The sequence below is a fragment of the Emydura macquarii genome, unplaced genomic scaffold (genome assembly GCF_026122565.2).
Source record: "Emydura macquarii macquarii isolate MOO-44397 ecotype Brisbane River unplaced genomic scaffold, CSIRO-AGI_Emac_v2 contig_2205, whole genome shotgun sequence".
Lineage (NCBI taxonomy): Eukaryota > Metazoa > Chordata > Testudines > Chelidae > Emydura > Emydura macquarii.
In genome coordinates, this window is record NW_027132342.1 from 17,819,932 (window position 1) to 17,836,681 (window position 16,750).

At 43.6% G+C, this 16,750-nt stretch overlaps 1 protein-coding gene across 13 annotated transcripts in view; it reads left to right on the forward strand.

Annotated features, from left to right (window-relative positions):
* Positions 1 to 16,750, forward strand: part of TNRC6B (trinucleotide repeat containing adaptor 6B) — a 203,461-nt gene that overhangs the window by 150,422 nt on the left and 36,289 nt on the right. For 11 of the 13 annotated variants that reach the window (XM_067559532.1, XM_067559534.1, XM_067559539.1 and 8 more), the window contains 4 exons: positions 978 to 1,136; positions 9,278 to 9,456; positions 10,686 to 10,760; positions 12,064 to 12,109. In XM_067559532.1, coding sequence (XP_067415633.1) covers positions 978 to 1,136; positions 9,278 to 9,456; positions 10,686 to 10,760; positions 12,064 to 12,109 — 459 coding nt within the window. The remainder of the gene's footprint in view (positions 1 to 977; positions 1,137 to 9,277; positions 9,457 to 10,685; positions 10,761 to 12,063; positions 12,110 to 16,750) is intronic. The other 2 variants (XM_067559536.1, XM_067559542.1) reach the window with 1 other exon arrangement.

The following is a 16,750-nucleotide window of genomic DNA, read 5'->3' on the forward strand; positions in this document are numbered from 1 at the left end:
ACTCTCATTTGAGTATTTGGCTTATACATGTGTTAATAACTTATTAAAGTGTGGTTCTGTTCAGAAAAATGGCTGTAAAAATGGAACCACTGAGTTTCACAATTACTGTACTTTAATGACTTCCATCTGCATATTGCTCAGTTTTACAAGTAAAAGGGTGTTTTCTTTAGCTGCCTAGCCTGCAAACTTCATCTGAGATCTGAAAGATGTTATGTTCTTATTAGTTTGTGTATCCTTATCAGTAAAAGATTTTGCAGGCCAAATTCTGCCTTCACTTATATCTGTAAAACCCCATTGTTTTCAGAGAAATAGCATATATTCAACTTAAAACAGAATTTTGCTCTACATTTGGAATTTAGTTAACAATCATGATCATATATGAGCCATATTATAACCTATACTCTCCCATAGCTGTCCTGTGCCATCAGGAATAAAAAATAGTAATTCTTTTTTTTTTTTTTTTTTTTCCACTTCTAAGGTAAGAAGCGAAGAATTAGAATACACAGAGTAGAATGATATGGTGCCATTTTTACATAGTCACTTTTCTGACCATGTCATACTTTAAAGGTTATTATTTATTTATCAATGTGCACTGAAATCTATCCTTGTTCTTCAGTATATTAAACTTCTGTAGTCTGGCACTAAAAACTTGCATGGGAAAGTTATCTGAGTAAGCTAGCATCAGGGATAGGCTTCATAATCTAATACTATTAATGCAATAGTAATATTGTTTCTCATAGCATTTCTAAAGTGAAGGTCCTCTTCCTTTTCATTCCTAGAACTGAGGGTCAGGTCCCTGCCCTGGTTATAGTGTTTGCAATTAAGTGCCAGCTTACACTTTTTAATAGCATGATCTACACCAGAATGGAGTCAGCTGCACAAAGAGAAGGAAGCAGTAGGTTTTTTGGTGATGCTGTGCTGAATGGCAATGAACAGTTTGTAAACTGTCCATAATGAAAACTCTCTTCTTTGTGCAGTCTGGAGCAAAAGCACACCACCTGCTCCAGATAATGGTACGTCTGCCTGGGGTGAGCCAAATGAAACCAGTCCCGGGTGGGGTGAAGTAGATGATACAGGAGCATCGACAACAGGCTGGGGGAATGCACCCTCCAACGCCCCGAATGCCATGAAACCTAGTGAGTATAGGCCAGTAATCAGCCATTTCTATAATGATGCTATAGATTTTAGTATCTGACTTTTGGATGTGATTCACCTGGAGAGGTAGTGCATCCCCTCTCAGTGAAGACCAGAAGGGACACTAAATGTTTTGTAAGGTGCTGATGGTGGTGTTTGAGTAAAAGTCCTTACAAACAACTAAAAGCTACCGAAAGCAAAAGGGAATATTAGTTTACAGTCTAGGTATATGAATAGCTGTGATCTTATTAGTGATACATTTTGGGCTTCTCAGTGAGGTGAATTAGTTGCTTTTTCTTTCTTAGCAGCATCTTCTCTTCTAGCTACACACCCAAATACTTCATAGTAGGAAAATAGCTTCCAAGATAAATCCCCTTCTTCTGTCATATCAGAATTATGAACTTGCAGTTTATCCTTGGCCAAAAACTATATTATAGATCATAATGGTTATGCAGGCAGAAGTCTACATACAGTGCAGCAGCAAGCCTTTTCTCATTCTAGCTTTATGGCTAATAAAAGCTAGAATTTGAAGGCTGAGAAGGCTGCTTTATTTTAACCCTTTCTTTTCAGTTGCTTGTAACTTTCTGGGAATTATTTTTGGGACTCAGTCGTCACATGCCTGGTCTTAACCCGAAGATGAATTTTCTTGGAAAACGAGAGCCTTTTTTGTTATGCAGGCATGGAAAAAACCATTTGCATCTGTTAAGATAATTGTTCAAACCTTTTTTTCACTCAATTCAAATGACTGAACTTTTCAGCTATTTACTTAGAAGTATGTCTATTATTCACCAGTGGACGAGACCTGCTGAACTTCTGAAAAACATGGATTTGGTAACTTGGAAATTAGAATGACTATATTATATGATTACACATGCAATTTCATTTTTGTGGAAGTCATTTCTGCCAACATAGGTAGTCTTTTTTTTTTTTTTTTTTTTAAATGTGTGTTTGTGTGTGTCTGTGGGTGGGGGGGGGGACAGGGGCAGGGAGGGGAGTTACAAGCCAAAAAAGTGAATACTGCATTGCAAAATTCTGTTCATTTAAAGCAAGCAACCCTTATTTGATGGGTGAGTAAAGGGTGTGTTTGTGTACACACTTTTTTCATGTTTGCATAATAAGCTATATATATTTAATACACACACATGCACATAAAATTAAAATCAGCGCCATGATTAAAGATGTTGGGAAGTAAATTTTGTGCCTGGGCTGGTACATTGACTGCGTACTTCTGTAAGGCTGTGTTAAAGCATCATTTAGGCTATGAGTTCAGATACACAGATCAAGACGTTTAGAAGTAAAGGTTCCCACAGCAGTGATGTCTCACACAGTAAATTATTCAGGTATGTTAAGTTACCTGTTTAACTTTCTACACAGGAATAAAAAATATTGTTGTACATCTTTTCAATATGACAGTTATTCTTGCTATGGTAACTTTGCTTTTTGAGTTTCTTAATTTGTTGTATTCAAATTTTCAACTACACCGTGCAGTAAACCCCCTTATTCCTGATTCCTCCTTCCCAGGATAATTCAAGGCTTAAGTAAGAGAAAGATGATGGAAAACCAGTTTTGGAAAGATAGGTAGGTGGATCAGCAAGGCAAGGAGGAGCAGCATAATGAGTGGAGTAGTAGTGGGAAGGAGTGTTGGTCAGCAAACAAGGTAGGGGTTGAGAGATGTTGGCTGGTTAGGAGAAGCTGAAGTTGTAATGTACTGTAAGGTGGGCCAGCTGGCATAGGAGGAAGTAGGTGGTAGGAAGAGAGCCCAGCAGGGGAAGGAACATTCCTTAGCTGGTTTTGTAAGATGAAATGGTCACAGCATTCTAGTAGCAATGCAACCCTTCGTTTAAATGGCAACATCAACATGCAGCTAGAGTGATCAGAGACATTAACATTTTGTTCTTTGAGTGCTTGCACCATTGCCACATGCACTATTGCCAGAGATTTTTCCCTCAGTAGTATCCATTGAGCTGGTTTTATCACCCTCTGCACGTGCTTATGCACTGGTTCCTTCTTACTGCCTGTGATGATTGCTGGAACATTTTCTCTTGGTTTGTTTGGCTAGGCGTTTTTCCAGTGGTTTTTCTCTTCAAACTCAGTTTATTAGTCTTAGTGTTGTTGTACTGTAAATGGTGCTAATGTAGATAGTTAGTCCCCCTCCTTTAGTGTAGAGGGGCTCCCTTTGCCCCTGGGGCCATGCACTCCCTGGTCCCGGGCTTCAAATCTTGTGCCTCCTGCATCAAGCCTGTGCCGGTGAGCAACCTACACTCCAATTATCTGAAGTGTCTGGGAGAGGCCTACGTAAGAGAGCGCTGCCAGATTTGTTGGTACTTTAAACCTTGTACAAAGAAAGACAAAGAGGCTAGATTGATGGTTATCCTACTGGAAGCTGCTCTTAGACTGGCTTCAGAGACAAGCCCATCAGATTCGGCACTGAGCATTTCAGCTTTGGTGCGAAGCGCCCCTTGGCATTGCCTGTCTATCAGCACCATTCTCCATTTCTGGTGCTGAGGAAAACACATAAGAAGCAATGCTCCAGTAGAGGATGCTTCCTGTTGCAGAGGAAAGGCAAACAGAATGAAGGCAGTGTATGACCCTCACTTGGCCACTCCTCCAGCCCTGGTCCTGGGGTGGCACTGTCAACTCCATCCCGAGTTCTCTTGAGTCCAGTGTGGGACCTGCCGATGCCAGGAATTCATTGCGGCACCTGCGGGATCACAGTGCCGTCTGTCCTGGTGGCCTTTGCAGCAGCCAGGGATTTGTTACCTCTCCCGATACCACCGACCCCAGTGGGACAACTGCTGGCTCCAATGAGCACGAACAGAAGAGAGCATGTGGCTCTAAGCTCTTTCCTGGAACTGGTACCCTCAGCATCTTCCAGAGGTAAGCCAGCCCTTCTCTTGTCTCTGAGGTCAGCACCAGGCCCCGGACCCTTGGCACCAACCGGGGGAAGCGAGGGGTACCCCTCCAGCTGTCATCTCAGGAAGACTCTTTGTTGGAGTCTGAGATGGAGCCCTACACCCATACCAAGAGCTGCCGCCAGTACCCAGTCTACATCCTGTCAGATCTTGGGGCAGATCTCCCCACTGGCAGCTGCTAGGTGGACAGTGGCCGATGCAGTGGCCATTCTGGAACCCATGGGAACCCCCAGTACTGGGGCTGTCGTCCCACTGGTCTTTCTTGGTTATGTCTGAGAGGTGGTCCCCTACACCACTCCATTCGGCCCCAGCCCCCGACTCCGGTACTGAGCCCAGTACTGATACGCAAGATATGGGCCTGATGGAAGTAATAGAGGCTGAAGAAGAGGAGGAAGCTCCCTCATTGTGTAGGTCTCTTCCTCACCATATGAAGCCATCTCGGGGCTCACCAGCTCTCTGCTACAGATAACTTAGAGCCTACCAGGAGCTTCTGAAGAGAACAACTGCTAATCTGGGGCTAGAGGTTGAGAATTCTTTCCAGGTGTCTGGCTGGTGAGTCTTGACCACATGTTCAGGGTTTAGCTGATTGCCATATTTGGGGTCATGAAGTAGTTTTCCCCCAAGGCAGATTAGCATAGGGCCTGGGGGGGTTTCGCCTTTCTCTGCAACAAGGGGCATGAGTCACTTCTGGTGGATTCTCTGTACCTTGAAGTCTTTAAACTATTATTTGAGGACTTCAATAACTCAGTCATAGGTTAGGGGTCTATTACAGGAGTTGGGTGGGTGAGGTTCTGTGGCCTGCGTTGTGCAGGAGCTCAGACTAGATGATCATGATGGTACCTTCTGACCTTAAACTCTATGAATCTCAGGTATTCAAGGAGTTGTCCCATAGCCTCATTGAAACTTTGGCTGCAGCAATACCATCTAAAGTGGCCCCTGGCATCAACTAGGCTGTTATGGGACTGGTCAAAGTCCTGTGGCAGACCCCATCTTCTCTCACTCCCACTTTGAAGAGGGCAGAGAAGAAGTACTACGTGCCAGCCAAAGGGTACGAATACCTAGATTCTCACCCGCCTTCTTGGTCCCTAGGAGTAAGAATGGCTAATGAGAGGGACAGGCAAGGCCAGCAAGCATTACCTCCAACCAGAAAGACTCAAAGAAATTAGATCTGTATGGCAGAAAAAATTATTCAACTGGAGGATTGCATCTTCATATCTCCAACCAGCAAGCCCTACTGGGGAGGTATGATTACAATATGTGGGAGTCTGAGAAAATTTAAAGATTCCCTGCCTCAGGACTCCAGGCAAGAGTTTTCCGCCCTCCTAGAGGAGGGAAAGAACATAGCTAGAGCCTCACTCCAGGCAGCTCTGGATGCAGCTGACATGGCAGCCAGAATGACGGCTTCCACGGTGGCTATGAGATGATGCTCTTGGCTACAGTCCTTGGGGATGCCACAGAAGTTCCAACAGTCAATTCAAGACCTTCCATTTGAAGGTACCTTGCTATTTTCACAAAGCTCCATGGCCTGAAGGACTCAAGGGCCTCCCTCAGGTCCCTGCGTCTATATGCTCCCACTCCTTTGAGGAAACATTTCAGGCCTCAGCAACTGGCTTGCTTCTTAGATCCGCCACAGCAACAGGACTTAGTCAGAAGAAGGATCGGGGTTACAAGCACTGTCAACCTCAGCCTCGCTACCAGGATCGCATAAATACTCAGGAGTCTCAAATGGAACTTTTGAAGGTGCGCTTTAGGGCACAATACCAGTTCCCATTTTGGATTCTGCCCCCCCTTTTGTTTTTGGACCGAATACAGTTTTTGACAGTTATACACTTCAATTTTCATCCTTCCCTCCCTCTCATACCCCATCTCTGTTCCTCTTCAGGGACCTTTCTCACAAGCAACTTCTAGTCCAAGAGATGCAAGCCTTCCTACGGGTGGGGGCCATTGAAAAAGGTACCCCAAGACTTGAAAGGGAAGGGGTTTTACTTCCTTCCTAATATTTCCTAATCTCAAAGTCCAAGGGTGATCTTCGACCCATCTTGGACCTGAGCTACCTCAACAGTTATCTCAAGAAACTGAGGTTCCACATGGTCTTTGTGGCCTCCATCATTCCCTCCTTAGATCCAGGAGGACTGGTATGCTGCCTTCCATTTGAAAGATGCTTATTTCCCTTTTTCCAAAGCCACAGAAGATTTCTCAGGTTTATAGTAAGCCAGTCCCATTTTCAATTCACCATCCACCATTAGTGGAAGAACCACGATCAGCAGTGGTAGGCATTCCCGTTGTCATCCCGCAAGCTTTCAGTGTCCCTAGTTTTGGATGCTTCAGATCTAGGTTGGGGAGCCCACCTTGATCACCTCAGGACACAGGACCTGTGGTCCCAGGAACAGCTCTCCTTACATATAAACATCAGAGAACTCAGAGTCGTCCACTTAGCTTGCCAAGTGTTTCTTCCCCAGATCACGGACAAGGTAATACGAGTACTTACGGACAACATGGCGGTTGTGTTCTACATCAGCAAGCAGAGGGACGAGCATGCTCCTCCGCCGTCCATCTGTGGGACTTCTGCATGAAGCACTCCATTCACTTTGAAGCTGCCCATTTTCTGGTATTCTGGAACACTCTGGCAGATCACCTCAACAGATCTTTCTCCTCTCATTACAAGTGGTCCCTTCACCCAGAGGTCTCCAGGTTCATCTTCCAAAGGTGGGGATCTCCCCAGATAGATATGTTCACAACCAGGCAGAACAGGAAATGCTATCAGTTTTGCTTGTTTCGCGATCTCAGCCTAGTTCTCTTTCAGACGCCTTCCTGCTTCAATGTATAGAGCTCCTATTCTACGCATTTCCTCCAATTCCTCTAGTGCACAAAGTCCTTCTGAATATTAAGTGGGGCAAGGCGAGCATTGTTGTTATAGTTCTGGTGTGGCACTGCCAACACTAGTTCGGCATGCCACTATATTTGTCATTAGTGCCCCCACTACCTCTCCCACTGTGATCTCACAAGACCACAGTCACTTACTCCACCTGAACCTCGGAGCCCTTTACCTGACTATGTGGAAGCTCCATGGTTGAACCCAGAAGAGCAAACCTGTTCAGAGCAAGTCTGCCAGGTCTTGCTGGGTAGTAGTACTAGGGCCACTTACCTGGCCAAGTGAAAACGTTTCTCGATATAGTCTTCCCAATAACATCTTTCTCCTACTTGATCTTCCTTTCAGTCTATACTGGATTACCTACTCCACCTAAAACAGCAAGGTTTGGCCCTTGCATCTATCAAGGCACACCTAGCAGTGATCTTGGCCTTCCACCCATCAGTGAGCGATAGGTCAGTTTTCTCACATGAGATGTCCATCCGCTTTCTGAAAGGGTTAGAGAGAATTTACCCTGAGATTCGTATGCTGATTTTCCCATGGGATTTAAACCTGGTCCTATCAAGACTCACAGGCCCTTCCTTTGAGTAGCTAGCATCATGCCCTCTGCTCTTTCTTTCCTGGTAGCTGTTGCCTCAGCCAGAAGAGTCTCGGAAATCAGGGCCCTTATGCTGTACATGGTGTTCTTCAAGGACAAGGTTCAACTGCACCCCTACCCAGCCTTCCTTCCAAAGGTGGTCTCACAGTTCCACAGTAACCAAACCATTTTCCCTGCCAGTTTTCTTCCCGAAACCACACAAAAATTCAGAAGAGCAGCGGCTTCACTCATTGGATGTCAGACGTGCCTCAGAAGTTCCATAGATCTATGCAACTCTTTGTGGCAGTAGTAGAGAGAATGAAAGGCCTGCCAGTTTCAGCCCAGAGAATCTCACCCTGGATAATCTTCTGTATTCAGGCGTGCTATGAACAGATGAATATTCCACCTCCTGCTATCTTGACTGCCCATTCGACAAGAGCTCAGGCCTCTTCAGTGGCATTTCTGGCCCAGGTCCTGATTCAAGACATCTGCAGAGCTGAGACTTGGTCGTTAGTACATACATTCTCGTCCCACTATGCCATCACAAAGCACACCAGAGATGATTCCAAGTTCAGGAGAGCGGTCTTGTAGTCTGCTTGTCCATGAACATGGAGCCCACCTCCTTGGGTACTGCTTGTGAGTCTTCTGATGTGGAATAGACACGAGCAAGCACTTGAAAAAGAGAAAACAATGACTAACCTTTCCATAACTGTTCTTAGAGATGTTGCTCATGTCCATTCCGTCACCCACCCTCCTACCCCTCTGTTGGAGTTAGCTGGCAAAAATGAACTGAAGGGGTGCAAGGTCCCTTATGCTAGTTCATAAGCACATGGCACCAGAGGACACTAGAGCTGGCCTGATGGATACCAGTGAGGGAAAAATCTCCAGCAACGGTGCCTGCACACACCTAATGGGGAATGGATGTGAGCAACACATCTCGAAGAACAACAGTTACGGAAAGGTTAGTAACCATTTTTTTCACTTTTTTATTACTTTGGCATGCATATGTTGAAACACGAGCAGTACACAAAGTATCTTTCCCAGGTTACTCTGCTCACTTTTTAATCTGAACAGAAAGTGATTTTGCATTTCTAAGAGTTCCTAAGTAGAATGCCAGTAGTTTTATATCCGATTCTAGTAAAAATACAAACAGTGTGAAGATGAATGGAGTATTTCTGTATGGCAAGCTTTCCACACTTCAGATTTCTGACCAGTGTCTGAGAATTAAATCTGAATTCTATAGAGCAGTTTTATCATCAACCATGCTTAAAGGTCAACATACTAGCAGTTTTGATAGAGAAATGTGGTGAAGGTTTTAATATTGGCAGGTTTTTTCTAACAATGTTGAGGATTTTGAAGGAACAAAATTTGCACTGAAGAACAGATTTTGATATAGGTTAATCACCTGAACTAAATTCCTCAACTACAGTAATTTAAGAGAGCCTTTGGAACCCTTTCCTCCACACTGGAAATTGAGCTCTTTTAGGAGGTCAGGTTTTTTTTTTACTGAGGGGAGGGAAGTTTCACATTTGATATGTTTGAAGCTAAAGTGATTTTAAAATACAGAACGCTTGAAAAATATATCACTAACATCTTTTAGGTTTTGTGCTGTGTGGTAGTTTTATGCATGAGAATAAAATGAAGAAAAGTTTTGCGGTTTTTTTTTAGACTGACAACCGCAGTTGTGTACTAAGCATCCCACTGATCTTGCCATAGAATGTCATAAAATCTCTCTTTTAGGAGTTGTAGTGACTCACTTTTGAATATTATTTTTTCTCTTTGAAGGTTCCAAATCTATGCAAGATGGCTGGGGGGAGAATGATGGGCCAGTAACAGGAACACGTCATTCCAGCTGGGAAGAGGAGGAGGAAGGAGGAGTCTGGAACACAGCAGGCTCTCAAGGAAGTAGTTCCTCTCACAACTCAACAAGCTGGGGGCAAGGAGGAAAGAAACCACAAATTAAGGTAAGAAACAGAATGCTTGAATGATTCATAACTGCCATATACTCTGAAAGCAGATGTAACTAATATGTTATGCACTTCCCTTTTATAAACAAGAACTGTTGTAGTGGAGAATTCATCTGTAGAGGTGGCTGTATTGCAGTGGTGTGTGAAGCGACACGCTTGTTTTTGTTGTTTGAATGTAATATGGATATTGTGACTTGTAACTCCAAGAGAGATTGCCAGAAGAGTTTTGGCATGCGGGCTGGAAAGCCATTACAGAATGTGACTGAGCAACAACTGTCCCGGGGTTATTGCTCTTTTCTTGCTGACGATCTGCATTAGGTTGCTGCTGTCTCTCCTTTCACAGCCTGTTGAAGTTCTGATCCCATTCTCACTTCTGATAGTAACACACTGTTATTTCTCCTTGATGTTAGCATGGCTCCTGCCTTTGTTCTTATTAACTTGTGGCAACAACCAGAGCAAACAGAAGTAAATGACTGTTCACTTGGCTGCAACATTATGATCTAACTGCTCTGCAGAAGGTAGAGCATGTTAGACTTTCTGCTAGTGTTGAGTACTGTGTTAAGAAGACTATCTATACCCAAGGACTGCACTTTGGCTGCTCCTGAGCTCTAAGATAAGGTGCAAACCAAAAAGAATAGTGCACAACAGTTTTTTAAAACTTTTAATCAGTCTTATTGCAGTGTTGTATGAGGTTTATCAGTTCCTGCTTTGGAGAAATTGATTCTTTAATTTCTTTTTTTTCCCTCTTGCTTGTCTTTTTAAAAGACATTTTATTTTTATCCTAACCACAAAACCAATTGTCTGAAAACTTTCCTTTTCAGCTTTTTTTTTTTTTTTTTGTAGTGTTATATTGCCAATTTTTGCTTTCAGTTTTGTTTTTGGTCATTCGCAACTCACAGTAGGACCAAATAGAAAGCCAATTGAATTCAGCCAGTGTTGATTGAGAGGAAGCTGCTGAAAGAAAAAGACAGCAGAGACCTCTACATATAACAGACCAGAAGGCATCAGTTTAAACAAATAAGCAAATTACTGTGGTTTTAGTCTTATATTTTGTATAGTATCTGGCAAGTGTCACTAATAGAACCAAAGTTTAATGAGTAACTGTCGTGTTTGAGAGATGGATTTCAATGACAATATTTTCAGTTGATACTTCTGCAGCTCTGAGATAGAATAATGGAGGAAAGATCAGGAAACTGTTTAATTACATGCCTGTTCCTGTTTTTTAGTGTTCATTAAAAGGAGGAAATAGTGATTCGTGGATGAACCCTTTATCCAAACAGTTTTCAAATATGGGATTGCTAGTAAGTGACATTTTAATATCTCATAATCCAACTGTACAGAGTAGCAGTAGTATTTGTGTAGTAAGCAAAATTCTAAATTTAGATATTTATCTAAAGCCAGTGTTTATTAACTAATTGTATTTGTCATTCCCATTTTCTTTCCTGCCATACTCATTCCAATACTGATAGTTGGTAGCTATTTCAAACTCCACTTACTAGTCAGAACATTTCTTTCTGGAAAAGAAAATACTTTTATAATCAGAGTGGGTTTTGTGAATCGCTACTGTTATGGGGTTGCAATCCATTTGCAAACAATGGATGGTCTTGTGCTTAAGATGCTGTACTAGAATTCGGGACATGTGGACTTAATTCTTGGCTCTGCCACTGACTTGTGTGAACTTGGGCAAGACACTATCACTGTACCTCAGTTCCCTGTCTGTAAAAAGTGGCTATTCCCTTTATCCCACTCTTTGTCTTGTCTATTTAGATCGTAAGCTATTTGGAGCAGGAACTTTTGTGTAGTACAGCACCCAGCATAGATAGAGCCACAGTAACAGCTGCGGCCTCTAGGTGTAGCTGTAAGACAAATGCTACATTACTGTCAATGGGAAGACAGAGGTCTACGATGCCTTCTTTTCAGTGAAAATATGGTTCACATATGAAAGTATTCAAGAACCATGCCACTTAATGGAGAGCTTTGCATTTTTCAAATGCTGTACGCCATTAACTAATTTATTCTGTGAAGTAACTATTAACCACATCTTAGAATTGGGGAACTTGTGGTGCAAAGTTGAGGTGACATGTCTGAGGCCAAGCAAAATGTTGCTGCCAGAGCTGGGATTAGAGTCGAGGAGCTCTTGGCTCCCAGTCTCAAATTCAGTCCACTAGATCACGCTGCCTTTCAGAGTTATGGGAACACCCTGTCCTAGGCTGCCAACAGAAGAATAATTTGGCAGCACATTTTAAGATTTGATGACTTGACAAGTCACAAGGAAGAGCTGTCATTCTGGCTGCGACTCACGTAATTTGATCCCTGGACCACTGGAACATGAGGACAAGAGGTTCATTTTCAGAGCAGCTGTTCAGCCATCTCTCTCTGTCTATCGCATGAGTTCATGTGGCTAGTTGCATTTTAGTAAACTTAACACCAAATATAGCTGGATGAGGTGTGTTCAAGGTACATCAGGATTATTTTTCTTTGATACAGTTTAAGACATGACTTTCACATTTCCAATAGACGTCTTTAATTTTGAAAGTTGTTTTCTGCAATGTTCTTCAGTTTTGCTCAGGAGTCAGACCAGTGTCTTTTTTGCTCTTTTTTCAGAGTCAAACTGAGGACACTCAAGGCAGTAAGATGGACTTGTCTGTAGGTGCGTATAACTTCCTTAAAATGCATTTGGCATGATGGGGACCTGGCATGATGGCTTATATTATGTGGGTGACATGCTCATCTTTGGGTAGAGGCACATTTCATTATTTTTGAGCTCCTGTTCTTTAATAGCAGGATAGGGCAGCAGCATTCAGCCTGTTGGCTGCAGGATTAATACAGATGTGCAACGGCTGCTGACACACGCTGGGCTAGGGAAGAGAGAAATTGCTGCATGAAATGGAGGGGTGCTTTAAAAAAAATTGATATAGTATTCAGTTTTGTTGCTTCAAGAAGGTGAAGCGTCCCTTGTCACATGCCTTTGCTGAATGGAAAAGGGAAGTCTACTAGCTATTGGCATTCGGACATCCCAATTACCAGCTCCTTGGGACTAATATGTGGGAAAAGGAAAGTCTATCTAATGTGGTTTCTTTAACTGCTTGACTCAGGCAATTGAGCTGCTGCTGAGTAGACTAGATTTATCGTCTTTGACGGTCTGACCACAAGCATCAGGGAGCTTAAGTTGATCATGCTATGTGTGAGGTGTTATCATAAACGATAGTCGGACGTGATCTCTTGGATTGTCTGGTCTAGGTTTCGGTATCAGTTTTACCTAATTTCAGTTAATTGCCTCTTAATAGGCCATAACTTTCTTGTTAGGCAGACTGTTTCACTAGATCAGCGGTTCTCAACCAGGGGCTCAGGGCTGCAAGCCTCCAGCATGAATGGAGACAGAGGAGGGCATGGGGGGAGCCGGGCAGTGCAGAGCAGCTGCTGCTCTAGCTGGTGTCACAGAGTGGGTAGTCGTGGTGCTCCCCTGTCTCTTATTCCCAGCTCAGCTCACAGCCCCAGCTACTCCTCTCCCTGAACTACTCCTCTCACTGCACACAGCCCATAGCTACCCCCCCTTCCTGCACCCTGAGCAGTTTTCACACTTTTTGAGCTGAACCTCCCCTCCCCCTTTGAGTTATAATTTTTGGTTGTGCCCTTCCCAACAGGCTGGGTGGCCTACTGAGATAAGTCAGGATGGAGGTGGTGATCCCTCCTGGGCCCTGCCGTGCGGAGCTGGCCCAAGCCCCACCAGGCCCTGCCCACCCAAAATAAAGTCAAACTATGCCTGTGGAGAATCCCGCCTGATGCCCCACAGGGACTCTCCAATGTGTGTGTCCCTCCCCGCCCAGCAGCTGAAGTCCAGAGCCTCGAGTCCCTCCCACCTGCTGGGCCCTGAAGTGTTTCTAGCATGTTGGGGGAACCTCAGAAAGAAAAAGGTTGAGAAACCCCTGCACTAGATGATTGGCTTTGTCATCAGAAATGTTTCCCTAATTTCCAAGTAGAATTTTTACTGAAATGCATTGTTCTCCAAATGGCCTCTGCATATTCACACTTGCGGGATTGAGGTGCCTGCACCACAAGCTTCTGGAATCTTCTGGTGACTCGTGTCCATTAAGGCCACTCTCATCCCTCTTGCTCCCATTCTCAAAGATTCCAAAGATATAGAAAAGGGAGTGGCACATTAAGTTCCTTCTAACCACCTAACTTACAGCAAACTTGGATAGCACATGATGTTCTCAGCACTTTCCTTCATATTTTTTTTTTTTGTCCTTTGGAGTGTGTTTGTTTCTAGTTAGATTGTAGTAAGTTAGTCAGCTTTTCCTAAGGGGTGGGGGTAAGAGGATGAGGGAGATGCAGATAGCATCGGCATCCTCTGAACCCACAAAAGCAGAAGGCCCGCCTCATATCCCTACTGACAAAGAAGGCTCTTCAGAGTCAGTTGATTAAAGCTGGCATTGTACAAGTCCAGTGTTGATACTGGAGATCAGCTAACCATAGTGGATCGATACCTATCAGAAATGGCACCAAGCTCCTTGCATCCATCCTGGTCAACCAAATCCAGTGCCAGGGACGCAGCATCCTTTGACTGTGCCAAAGTAGTTCTGGTCACTGGATCCATACAGATGAGCAGATTCCAATGTGACAACTTGATACCATTGACTGAAGAACCATTTACCAAAGTGGTTCTGTGCCCAGCTTGAGCAGTACTGAGTTCCCCAGATCACCATCAATGGTGCATGAATCCCCATTTCAACACTGAATACGTGAGATATTGTAGCTCGGGTCATTCAAGATGCTTTACAGTGAAAGGCAAAGGAAAAACATGCCTATCAAAAGTCCCAGATGGTTTACTGGGGTACTCATCTTCATCTCCAACCTCTTAAACTCTTCAGTGAATGAGCTCCACATCAGTGTACTGGAGTGGAGAGTTATTTGTCTGACCTACAAAGTTTTCTCCCTTTGATCAAATCCAAACCTGTCCAAATTGTAGTAGACAACACCATATTTTTGTATTATGCTGATTGCCATGGAGAGGTTTGATCTAGCTTACTGTGTCCGCGAATCTTCCTTTTCTAAGAGTGCAGTATCCACCACTGGCTCACTCCATCTCATGAAAGAAGGACCATCTCCTGTAAGTCTCTCTTGATCAGAGTGTACATTCAACAGCACAAGTGCTCATGAAGATCTTTATCTTGCATTATCTGTTATGCTAGTGCGGTAAACCCCAGCTCAGTCTCTTTCCACCAACAAGTATTCTGTTTTCTCAAGTTCTACATTAAGAATGAGTAGGACCTAACTTCACTGACACACTCCTTTCTTTTTACTGAACTGGGATCAGGGGTTTCTCTGAGTTCTCTCTGAATCTGTTGAATCAACAAGTCTTTCTGGAAGTCAGGAAGGAAGGATCCAAGTTTCTATCAATAGCCTTGCTAGGGCGAGGCAGTTTTGTTGTCTGACATCCTGGGTTGTTGTTGACTTCTGCAAGTCCTGCTTTTCAAACTGCTGCATTTCCTGTTCCAGGGTTGAGTTGAGTCTCCACACAGGTCAAAAGTTTCTCAAGTTGCTGCCTTGACTTCTGGGTAGTCAGGACATTTAATGTAAGGTGTTCTGTTGAGGTTCAAAAGATCCTTTTGGAAAACAGAAGACTTTGACCACACAAAGTTACTCCAGTGAATTGGAAGAGGTTTCCCATCTGAGCAGTTGAAAAGGGAATGGACCTGAGAGGCTCCTCCTTTTCTGTAAACTTGGGGACTTATTTGTTTCACTTAGTTAAAACTTTTGTGTTCTGTCAGGATGCATTTGGCTGTCATCACAGCTTTTTTCCCCTCTGATGCCTGGATTGACGGTCTTTGCTCATCCTGCAGAAACTGAAACATTTGATCCATGTATAACTAGGGCTGGTTGAGCTAGCTGCTTTGCTGTGCTGGTCAAGGGAAACAAGACTAGGTACTCGATTGCAATAGATAAGTTGTGCCCTGGTTACTGTGATGAGACAGATTCATTTTTCCCACCTTAGGGAGTATTTGGTTTGGTGCGTGGACCTCTTTTGCAATGAGATTATACTCTTGTTCCCACAAATTTGATGGGGCCTCTGTTCAAACACTGGTCAAACGACTCTCTGTTCCATATCTCTGTGAAGGTGATTATTATAATCATAACTTTAGCCAAGAGAATTAGCCTACATACAGGCCTAATTACTTAAGCCTCCATAAAGCATATTCAATACAGAAGGCGTGCTTTTATCTGCATCCTTTCCATAATTTCGGTCCAAAGAGTTCCTCTGATTTCCATCTCTTCCAGGCCGCTAGCCTGTCTGAATTCCCCTCGTACCTTTCATATCCAGGAATGTAGGCCCCATATTTTCGACGTCCCAAGGGCAGTAAGTTTATATGGGACCAGACCTGTCCACGAGTTCCCAGACCTTTGGGGGGGTGAGACCAGGGGTTCTGTCTGTGCTGCCTGCCCTAAGGCTATCCAACAGGTCCCAATGGACACTGGTGATCAGAGGATTCTAGAAGCTCGCAGCACAGTTGCTGTGATCTCACAAGTGTGAATATTCAGAGGCTTTTTGCAAAGAAGCCCAATTACTGGTAAGTAACCTAAGTAACCTTCATCTTCTGTTATTTTTAGATTCACGATTGGATTTTTGCTTTCCTTTACATTTGTCCTTTCTGTATTGAATTATCTTGTCAGTTATTCAGTGAACATTAGCAATTCGTTTGATACTCTTAAAACCTGAAAGGAGACACAATTCCTGCCACATGCAGTTTACATTCTAGTACAGACACAGATTAAACTGCGCAAGCATGTGTGTTTGATGTATATATTAAAGTATAGGGTATACATTGGGTATTCGTATGAATTTGAGGTGGTGTTAAGTGTGTTTATAGAGTAATTTTTCAGATGTAGTGGAAGAAGAAAAGTGTTTTGAGGAGACATTGGAGAACAGGCAGCATGGAAGAAGGTCCAAAAAGGAAATTTGAGGAAGGTTACAAAGAGCTGTTATGCAGGAGGCTTAAGATGAATTAAAGGGATGAGTTGAGGCTATGTCTACACTGCAGCACTAATTCGAATTAGCTTAATTCGGATTACAGAAAACGATTTATAGAAAGCGCTGCAGACTGTCCACACCACAGTGTTTGTGCTGGTTTCTTGCGTCCACACTGGCCAGCCTTAATTCGAATTAGAAAGCAGTGCAATGTGGGAAGCTATCCCACAGTGCAACTAACCATAGAGGCTGTTGTGACGAATGTCATCATCCCAGGATGCAGCGCTGCTTCCCCCACCCCCAAACAAACAGGAAAAGGATTTT